Source organism: Phyllostomus hastatus, unplaced genomic scaffold, assembly GCF_019186645.2.
Source record: "Phyllostomus hastatus isolate PE091 unplaced genomic scaffold, TTU_PhHast_1.1 phas_scaffold_501, whole genome shotgun sequence".
Lineage (NCBI taxonomy): Eukaryota > Metazoa > Chordata > Mammalia > Chiroptera > Phyllostomidae > Phyllostomus > Phyllostomus hastatus.
The window spans coordinates 35,049,789-35,060,909 of NW_025334033.1; the positions used below are offsets into that span (position 1 = coordinate 35,049,789).

At 39.2% G+C, this 11,121-nt stretch overlaps 1 protein-coding gene across 1 annotated transcript; it reads right to left on the reverse strand.

Annotated features, from left to right (window-relative positions):
• Positions 1–435: 435 nt before the first annotated feature.
• On the reverse strand, positions 436–1,148 carry LOC123808473 (60S ribosomal protein L27a-like). Its single transcript, XM_045823135.1, has one exon. The coding sequence runs from the start codon at positions 1,129–1,131 to the stop codon at positions 685–687; it is 447 nt and encodes a 148-aa protein (XP_045679091.1). The 5' UTR covers positions 1,132–1,148; the 3' UTR covers positions 436–684.
• Positions 1,149–11,121: the final 9,973 nt, after the last annotated feature.

Consider the following 11,121-nt stretch of genomic DNA (forward strand, 5'->3'; position numbering starts at 1 on the left):
GTGGAAAGGTAAACATACGGGGGAAATTAATGGTAAAGAAGAGTTCTTTAGTAATGTTGTTTATACAGATTCACCTTGGTATCATCTCCATCCTTTTGGTATGGGGGAGGAGGACATCTTCACAAGGAAATTTATGTCACCTTTACAAAGGGAAATTTATGCCCTGCTTTTAGGCAGATAAGGAGAGGGCAGAAAGCTACCACTTTGCCTGCAATTCTTTATTTTTGAGTTTATCATAAGTTTTTATTTTTTAATTATATTTTATTGATTATGGTAGTACAGTTGTCCTGATTTTTCCCACTTTGCCCCCCTCCACTCAGTAGCCCCTCTCCCTCAGGCAATCCCCACACCATTGTTCATATCTACGGGTCATATATATAAGTTCTTTTTTTTGACCTTTCAACTATTTTATATTTATCACACACACACACCACCAACAGCCATCATTTTCACTTTATAAATGAGAAGTTCAAGTCAGGTAACAGACCAAGGCCTCTAAGCGCTGGTGCTAACTCTTGCATACTTTCTTTCTCAGGGGAGTTGGCAGAGGAGCCCAGGCCCTCACACCTTTAACTCTTAGAACCTGCAGGTTTCTGACACACAGGTAGGGGTGCCAAGAACCTACACCCAGACCAGAAGACAAAAGCACTTGTGAACATTTAATGATTTCCCGTCCATGTGGCTTCAAGCTACCAGCACACAAGCCCCACCAACACTCTTAATCTTTTCCTCAGCTCTTCTGCTGAAGAATTTGGCCTTCACAATGACAGGCTGCTTTGGGAGCTTTCCCTTCCCCAGAACTTTGTAGTAGCCCGATCGCACCACATCAATGATGGGAGCGGCTCCGGTCTTGTTTTTGGCAGCATTGACCCACGTCTGCTCACTGACCAAGGTCCATAGTTTATCCAGGTTGACAGTGGGGCAGAAGCTCTGGTTCCTCTTTAAGTGGTAGTGCCTCATACCAACTTTCCCAAAGTAACCTGGGTGATATTTGTCGAAGTTGATCCTGTGATGATGCAAGCCACCAGCATTACCTCGGCCTCCCGGGTGCTTCCTGTGTTTGCCGATGCGGCCGTGGCCGTGGCTCACGTGGCCCCGAAGTTTCCGGGTCTTCCTCAGTCTGGATGGCATGTTGGCGGCCGAGACGCAAAAGCTATAAGTTCTTTAGCTACTTCATTTTCTATACTGCACTTTACATCCCCATGGCTATTCTGTAATTATCTATTTGTACTTTTTTTTTAGAAGATTTTATTTATTTATCTTTAGAGAGGAAGGGAGGGAGAAAGAGAGAGAGAGAAACATCAATGTGCGGTTGCTGGGAGCCGTGACCTGCAACCCAGGCATGTGCCCTGATTGGGAATCGAACCTGTGATGCTTTGGTTCGCAGCCTGCACTCAATCCACTGAGCTACACCAGCCAGGGCTTATTTGTACTTTTTAACCCTCTCAGGTCTTCACCCATTCCTCCAAGCCCCCCTCCCACCCACCAACCATCAAAATGCTCTCTGTATCCATGGTTCTGTCTTTCTTGTTTGCTTAGTTTGCTTTTTAGATTCAATTGTTGATAGATTTGTATTTTTATAATTTTATTGTTCATAGTTTTAATCTTCTTTTTCTTAAATAAATCCATTTAACATTTCATATAATGATGGTTTGGTTATGATGAACTCTTTCAGTTTTTTCTTGTCTGGGAAGCACTTTATCTGCCCTCTGATTCTAAATGATATCTTAGCTGCGTAGAGCAATCTTGGCTGTAGGCCCCTGCTTTTCATGACTTTGAATATTTTTTGCCAGTCTCTTCTAGCCTGCAAAGTTTCTTTTGAGAATTAACTGACAGTCTTATGGGAATTCCCCTGTAGGTAACTAATTGCTTTACTCTTGCTGCTTTTAAAATTCTCTCTTTATATTAAACTTTGGCATTTTAACTATGATGTGTCTTGGAGTGGGCCTCTTTGCATCCATCTTGTTTGGGACCCTCTTTGTTTCCTGAACTTGCATGTCTGTTTCCTTCACCAAATTAGGGACATGTTCTTTCATTATTTTTCCAAATAGAGTTTAAATTTCTTGTTTTTTTTTTTTTGTTTGTTTGTTTTTTTCTCTTCTCCTTCTGGCACCCCTATAATGCAAATGTTGGAATGCTTGAAATTGCCCCAGAGTCTGCTTACACTACTCTCATTTTTTTGGATTCTTTTTTCTTCTTGTTGTTCTGACATTGTTTTTGGCCTCCTTATGTTCCAAATCATTGATTTGATTCTCAGCTTCATCCACTCTACTGTTGTTTCCCTGTAAATTGTTCTTTATTTCAATGAGTATATCCTTTGTTTCTGACTGGATCTTCTTTATGCTACTGAGGTCCTCACTGAGTTCTTTGAGCATTCTTATAGCCAGTGTTTTCAACTCTGCATCTGATAGCTTGCTTATCTCCATTTTGTTTAGTTCTTTTTCTAGAGTTTTGATCTATTCTTTCATTTGGGCCACGTTTCTTTGTCTCCTCATTTTGGCAGCCTCCCTGTGTTTGTTTCTATGTATTAGGGAGAATTGCTTTGACTCCCGGACTTGATAGTGTGGCCTAATGTAGGAGGTATCCTGTAGGGTCCAATGGCACAGCCTCTCCTATTACCCAAGCTGGGTACTCAAGGTCCACCCTTTATGTGGGCTGAGTACACCCTCCTCTTGTAGTTGAGGCTTGATTGCTGTTGGAAGGTCAATGGGAGGGATTTTCCCAGGCCAGTCAGCTGCAAGAATTCACTGTGACCACTTACCACCAACCTGTGCCCTCTGCGGAGGATCAGCTGTGCAGTGGCAGGGTGATGGTGCTCTAACAAGGTCTGAAGCTATCCACTGGGTTCACAAGCTCTGATTTTCTTGGGTGGTGCAAGACAAGGTCAGCCCCACCTGAGTTCTGCCTAGAGCCATCTTGCATGACCTATAAAGCAATTGAGATGGCTGCTACTTGTTCTGGGCTTGGAGATCCCCAGAGGAAGCCAATTTGTGAATCTAGGCTGGCTGCTGCTAGTGGGTCTGGGTCCACTTAGCTGTTGCTTGTTTGATAGGATTTAGGAAGTTGTGAAGCATGAGCCAAGATGAGCCATTCATATGGAAAAGTAATGATTAAAACTTTGGTTGGACCCATAATTTCTGGTAAATTGGGTAGGAGGAAGTCTCAGGGGATCTCCATTTTGGGGCCAACAGCATTAGCCAGGCTGATGGAATCTCAGATATGGCACCTGGTGGCTCTGTGGCTCCATGGAGGGAGGGCTCAAGAAAGTGACAATGGCCTCTGCCCACCATTCTGTTTGGGAGAAAGCTGTCTCCAAGCTCCCACATTGAAGCCAGGCACTTCAGTTCCTCCTTGTGTGCCACTGGTATTTTTCAAGCTGCTACCCCACTGTTGGAACTCAGAGAGAGTGCATCTGTGTAAGTCTGTGTGTGGGTTCTTTAAGGGGAACTGCTCATACTCCAGAGTTTCTTTTATTGACTCAATCCCCATTGGTTTTTGCAACCAGAAGTTATGGGGAGTTATTTCCTGGCACTGCAACCTTGAGTTTGGGGGGCCTGTTGTGGGGCTGAGACTCCTCACTCCCAAGATACCCCTCCTGAATTTTTATCCACCACATGTGGATGTTGAACCAGCCCATTCCACGTCTCTGCCCCTTCTACCAGTCTGGACAGATGTGGTTTCTTTCATTCTGTAGTTGTCAGACTTCCATTCAACTTGATTTATGATAGTTCTGAGTGATGGTTGTTCTATATTTTAGTTGTAACTTTGATGTGGTTTTGCAAGGAGGTGAGCTGTGTTTACTTATGCTACCATCTTGCCTGGAAGCCTACTTGCTATTTCTTACTTGCCTTCAGCTCAAAATTATCCTTATTTCAAAGTGGCATAATTTAGAGTGGCATATTTTTATTCCTCTGAAGATGTAACTACCATGTATCAAAGTGGAAAGATATCCATGTGATATTGTTAAATTAATATAACAGTTTTATAGTGTGTTCTCATTTTATGAATTATAGTAAGTGTAAGAAAGTACATTATCTGTATACTATAGAAAAACAATCAGAAACATACACAAACTTCATGGGGGTTTTCTTTGAAGGCATTCTGAGACACCTTCACTTTGCATTAAAATATTTGAATATAGTTGCATTCTTATATTGAGAAGATATTTGTGAAATTATAAAGATGACAAATATTAAAAACATGTGAAATATCTATTTGAAGCAACTCTTATAGAATGTAGAAGGTGTTTCAGCACAAATAGGGTGTTTCTGTTGCTGACATAAGTTTAAGTTATCTCTTCTACCACTTGGTTTAGTATTTCTAATATTTTGGCTATCTCAGGCAATTTTTATTGCTTATTACCAGCTATTCTGTTTTAGTTTATCCTTAGCTTGTAGAATACAGTGTTAAATATACCACATTATTGTTCTTTTGCTACTTACATGAGTGCTATCAAGTTAGTGCTTAACCTCTTCATCTCTAGTCATACGCTTCCCAGTCTTTGGGCTGTCCTTTCCCGAGGGAAGGTTTTGGGAAGATTTTGAGGGGTTATAAGGACCCCCTTGCTCATGAAACTATTCCTTGATTCTGGATTGTGTTCTTCATTATAAGTGGTGTTCCGTAGAGCTCATCACAGTATTATAACCCTCAAACTTGAGAATGATGGATATTAATAGGGATTTTGTTAAAAATGCAGAGTCTAGAGTCTTAGCTCCAATGTTTCTAATTCTGTAGGTATGAGATGGAGCCCAGGAATCTGCACTTTAACCAACGAAGATGTTTCTGTTCTGCCCTTAGGGTGCTGTGGAGATGTCTCAGGCACTACACTACAGGGAGGGCTTCAGGGTCCATTTGTTGTCAGTCCAAATATCTCTGCTTTTATCTGTTTTATAATGAGGCAGCTGGCAAAATTTTATTTGAGGAAAATGGCTATTCATATTTATGGATCCCAAACTACCAAGCATCTTTTTATTCCCTTTTGTATTGTGATTTGAAAATCCTTCCTTAATCCTTGGTTCCAAAAATAAATGACCAACAAGCAAACAAGTAGACAGACCTCCCCTAAACCTCACGTATTCTTTTCTAGCTTTGTTATGGCTTCATTTTTTACACTTAACAGTATCCCTAAGGTTCTTTTTTTTTTTTGTATTAAGTGTAAAGTAAGGATCCATCTTAATTCTTATCCCAAGTGATTTAATAATTTATTATGTTAGCAATGTTTATTGAATAATTAATTTTTCCACAGATTTGAAATGTAGCCTTTGTCATATACCTCATTCTGACCTGGGTCTACTTGTAGGTGTCTTATTTCCTTGATAGAGCTTCTATACTTCTCATGGTATCATTCCTTCTTAATTATAATACCTTAATAGAACAGCTTATTATCTGATAGACCAGATAGTCTTTTATTACTGTTTTCTTTGAATATTTTTTCACATGTTGATTTTTATATTTAAAACTTTTTTTGATTGGTTCTAGAAAACTCTCTGACATCTTAATTGAAATTTGATTCAATTTACAAATTAATCTAGTAGTGGTGGGAAGGAAGAAAAGTTTGCATGGAGTATTTCTTCCAGGAATATAGTTTGGTTTTCAATGTAATAAATCTTCTTTTATGTCCCTCAGTTAAGCTTTGTTATTCCTATAGGATCTGTACATCTTACCAAGATGTGCTATCCAAATGAAGTAGCATCCATTTGTGCTACTTCAGTATAGAAGTAGCACAAATGAATGGTTAAGTCTGATACCTGGGTTTTAAGCCTGGCTCCTTTTACCAACTATGAGACTTTGGGAAAGTTGGTTAACTTTGCTTGCCTCAGTTTTCTTTTCTGTAAAATGAGGATTATATAATAATAATACCTACCTCATAGAGTTACTTTAAAAATTAATAAATTAGCCCTGACCAATGTGGTTTAGTTTGTTGGGTGTCATTCCACAAAGCAAAACTGTCCAGTTTGATTTCCAGTCTGGGCACATGCCCCCAGTTTGGGCGTGTGCAAGAGGCAACCAACCAATGTTTCTCTCCCTCTATTTCCACCCCCTTCCTCTCTGTCTAAAAATAAATAAATAAAATCTTTAAAAAAAGTAATAAATTAGTACGTGAGAAGGACTTAGAACATTTCTGACACACATTAAGTACACCATAAATTTCAAGTTAAGTGCTGTTCTCCTAGCTGTAGCTGTAACATTCAGAAGTTACTTATGTTGTGATTTTTAAAAAAATATATTTTATTGATTATGCTATTATAGTTGTCCCATTCCCCCCCCCCATTCCCCTCCACCCTGCACACCCTCTCCCACCCACATTCCCCCCTTTAGTTCATGTCCATGTGTCATAAGTTCTTTAGCTTCTACATTTCTCATACTATTCTTGCCCTCCCCGTCTATTTTCTACCTACCATCTATGCTACTTATTCTCTGTACCTTTTCCCCCTCTCTCCTTCTCCCACTCCCCTGGTGCTAACCCTCCATGTGATCTCCCTTTCTGTGGTTCTGTTCCTGTTCTAGTTGTTTGTTTAGTTTGTTTCTGTTTTTGTTTTAGGTGTGGTTATTAATAATTGTGAGTTTGCTGTCATTTTACTGTACATGTTTTTTTTATCTCCTTTTTCTTAGATAAATCCCTTTAACATTTCATATAATAAGGGCTTGGTGATGATGAACTCCTTTAACTTGACCTTATCTGAGAAGCACTTTATCTACCCTTCCATTCTAAATGAAAGCTTTGCTGGATAGAGCAATCTGGGATGTAGGTCCTTGACTTTCATGATTGGAATACTTCTTTCCAGCCCCTTCTTGCCTGTAAGGTCTCTTTTGAGAAATCAGCTGACAGTCTGATGGGAACTCCTTTGAAGGTTACTGTTTCCTTGTCTCTTGCTGCTTTGAGGATTCTCTCCTTCATTTTTACCTTGGCTAATGTAATTATGATGTGCCTTGGTGTGTTCCTCCTTGGGTCCAACTTCTTTGGGACTCTCTGAGCTTCCTGTACTTCCTGGAAGTCTATTTCCTTTGCCAGAATGGGGAAGTTTTCCTTTATTATTTGTTCAAATAAGTTTTCCACTTGTTGCTCCTCCTCTTCTCCTTCTGGTATCCCTACAATTCGGGTGTTGCATCATTTAAAGATGTCCTGGAGGTTCCTAAGCCTCTCCTCATTTTTTTGAATTCTTATTTCTTCATTCTTTTCTGGTTGTATGTTTTTTTCTTCCTTCTGGTCCACTCCATTGATGTGAGACCCAGCTTTCATTCCATCACTATTGGTTCCCTGTGCATTTTTCTTCATTTCACTTATTGTAGCCCTCATTTTTTCATCTAATTTTCGACCAGAATCAACCAATTCTGTGAGCATCCTGATCACCAGTGCTTTGAACTATGCATCTGGTAGGTTGGCTGTCTCTCAGTCACTTAAAAAAACTGATTGCAGAGCTTTTAATTCTGTTTCAGCCATCTCCCTCCACCCCGCTTTGGTCTGGTCGTGCTTGTTACGTATGAGGGGCGGAGCCTTAGGTGTTCACCAGGGTGGGGCACCCTAGTTGCTGGGTTGTGACTTTGTATGTGGGGGTGGGGTCCAAGAGGAAACAATGATGCTTGCTCCTTTCTCCAGTCCCTTCTACTGCTTCCCCTGAGCAAACTGGGCCCCTCTGGTGCCAGTTCCTGTGTGGGTGGGCTTGTGCACACTGTGAGACTTTCCAAGGACCTCCCCTGTGAGGCTGGGTGTCTCTCCCTGTGCCTCACCCCCCACAGGTGTTTTTAACCAGTGTCCAGAGGCTCTATTTCCCAGCACTGGGATCCTGGGTTGTGCACAGTGCCTTGCTTCACAATTCCGGCCTCACTGGGTCTGCTTTTTGCCACCCCTCAGCTGGGGTCTGCCAGCTGCCGCTTGTGCGCTCAGGGTACACCCACTGTGGTCTTCACTCCCGGGAGCTCGCCTGACGCCTTACGCGCCCGGTCCCAACATTGTATGCTCTCACGCTGCAACCCACGCCCAGCAGCCCGACTCCTCCCCTCCTACTGGTCTGGAAGAACATGTCTATTTTAATTTCTTGGTTGTCCGACTTCCATTCAGGTCAATTTTCTATCAGTTCTGGTTGTTATTCTGTTTCTAAATTGTTGTTGTCTCTATCTTGGTTGTGTGAGGAGACACAGTGTGTCTACCTATGTCTCCATCTTCATGTTGTGACTCTTAAGTGTATAGAACATTAAGTGAGGATGTTGAAATGACAAACAAGTCAGCATATGAAATAGATGGTTCAAAGAATAACTGAGACAGCCTTTTAAAGCACTGAGGATTTGCTGGTATGTGTAAGGCAGAACAGCCTTTGAGAAGGCTGTCTCCCTGAACAAAGGCAAAAAATAGGGTTTATAAAAAGCTAAACCCTCAATATTTTACAAGGAAAAGGGATCAGTTGATTTAGGCAAGTCTAGTGCAGGATTAGTTAGTGCGCAAAAAAAAAGAGTCTGATTACTGCCTATTATGTTGTGGTTTCTCTGGAAATTTTATGTTTCCTCTAAAGCTCATCTTCTTTATGCAGCATCTCTCCCAGAACTAATTTTCTTTTATTTTAGACATTTTTTTAGTCACTCACTTGTCTGTACTCTAATGTATAAATAATGATTATAACATATTAACTGTAATTTTATGTTTGCAGTTTTAACCCAATAGACTCTGAACTACTAAACATTATGCTGTATTCACCTTTGTTTCTAAGGTAGCGTGACCAGATTCTAGCACATACCAAGAACTGACAAATGTTCTGGTGAATAAAGTAATTTCCCAGCCTGTACAAGAGTTGGAGATGGGGGTCTTTTAAAGAGACACAGTATACTAACTCCTGGAAGTTAAGTCATGTTGGTTCATCCAATCTCTGTGGGTATCTGTTTCTCCCCTGGAAAGAAAGAGTTTGGGCCATATCTATAGTTTTCAATCCCAGTGGCATGTTAGAATCACCTGCAGCACTTAACGCTCTCTAATGCCCAGGCCTCATACCACACTAATTGCATCAGAATCTACCCAAAGTAGAAAAGGACACTATTAGAAAAGAATACTACAGGGCAATAACCCTGATAAATATAGATGCAAAAATTCTCAATAAAATACTAGCAAACTGAATTGAATAGCACATGAAAAGGATTATTCACCATGATCAAGTGTGATCCCAGGGATGCAAGCATGATTGAGCACACACAAATCAGTCAGTAGATACATCACATTAATGGAATGAAAGAAAAGAATCATGTGATCATCTCAATAAATACAGAAAAAGCATTTGACAAAATTCAACATCCATTGAAAATAAAAACTTAATAAATTTAGGCATGGAAGAAACTTATCTCAACATAATAAATGATTTATATGACAAGCCCACCACAGTTAACATCATACTCAGTTGTGAAAGGTTAAGAGCGTTTGCTTTAACATCAGGAATAAGACAAGGGTACTTCCTTTCACCACTTTTATTCAACATAGTGCTGGAAGTCCTAGCTGGAGCAATCAGGCAAGGAAAATAAAAAGGGTCAGAATTGGAAACGATGAAGTAAAATTGACTTTATTTGCAAATTACCTAATGTTATATATACAAAATTCTAAAGATTCAACCAAAAAACTTATCAGTGGATTCAAGATTCAGTCTATTTGCAGAATAAAAAATTAACATACAAAAATTCATAGTGTTTCACTATACACTAATGACAAATTTTCTGAAAAAGTAATAAAGAAATCGATCCCTTTTACAATAGCATCAAAAATAATAAAACACTTAGAAGTAAATTTAACTAAGGAGGTGAAAGATCTCTGTTCTGAAAACTGTAAGATGGTGGAGAAAGAAATTGAAGAAGATACAAATAAATGGAAAGTGTCTTGAATTCATGGATTGGAAGAATTAATATTAAAATGTTTATACTGCCAAAAGCCATCTATAGATTCAGTGTAATCCTTATCAAGATTTTAATGGCATTCTTTACAGAAGCAGAAAAAAACACTCCTAAAATTTATATGGAACCACAGTAGACTTCAAATAGCTGAAGAAGTCCTGAAAAGAAAAAACAAAACAGGAGGCATCAGACTTCCCGATTTGAAGCTTTACTATAAGCTATAGTTATCAAAACAGTATGCCAGTATGGTACTGGCATAAAAACAAAGAAGTAGTCCAATGGAATAGAATTGAGAGCCCAGAAGTAAACCCAAGCATATACAGTCAATTAATATTTGACATGGGAGCTAAGAATAACTAATGGAGAAAAGGCTGTCTCTTTAGTAACTGGTACTGGGATAATTGGACATTAACATGTAAAAGAACAAACATGGGCCCATATCTTATACTACTCAAAAAAATTAACTCAAAATAAATTAAATGATTGAGTGTAAGACCTGAAAACATGAAACTACTAGAAGAAAACAGGAATAAAATCCTTGACATAGGTCTTGCTAATGATTTTTTGGGGTATAACATGTAAAGCACAAGCAATGAAATAAAAAATAAACAAGTAGGACTACATCAAATTAAAAAGCTTCCACACAGCACAAGAAATCATAAACAAAATTAAAAGACAATCTACAGGTTGGGAAAAATATTTGCAAACCATGTATCTGATAAAGGGTTAATACCAAAATATTCAGGGTCCAGCAGAAGCAAAGCCTGCTTAAGTGTGGTGGGTAGGCTAATAATATGGATGTAACAATTTGTAGTTTTAATTTGAACATTTCACCTGAAATGTTATAGGGTATGCTTGAGTGTGATTGCTTTTGATTTTGTAATTACATATTTTATAATAAAAAAGGGGTGTTATTTGCGCTGGACCCTGTATGTTAAAAAACTGACACAACTCAATAGCAAAAATCCAAATAACCCAATTAAAAAATGGGCAAAGGACCTGAAAAGACATTTTTTCAAAGAAGATATACTAAAGGTCAATAGGTATATAAAAAGATGCTTGGCTTCATTTGTCATTAAGGAAATGCAAATTAATACCACAATGAGACATCACGTCACACCTGTCAGAATGGCCATCATCAAAAAGACAAGAGAGCGAGTTCTGATCGAGATGGAGGAGTAGGTAGAAATGCTTCACTTTCTTGCACAGAAAAGAAGGATAACAACCAATTTAAAAGCAATAAACAACCAGAAATGC

What these genes read in the sequence shown, in the direction of transcription:
- LOC123808473 (XM_045823135.1), bottom strand. Translation starts at nt 1,131, where the DNA reads ATGCCATCCAGACTGAGGAAGACCCGGAAACTTCGGGGCCACGTGAGC.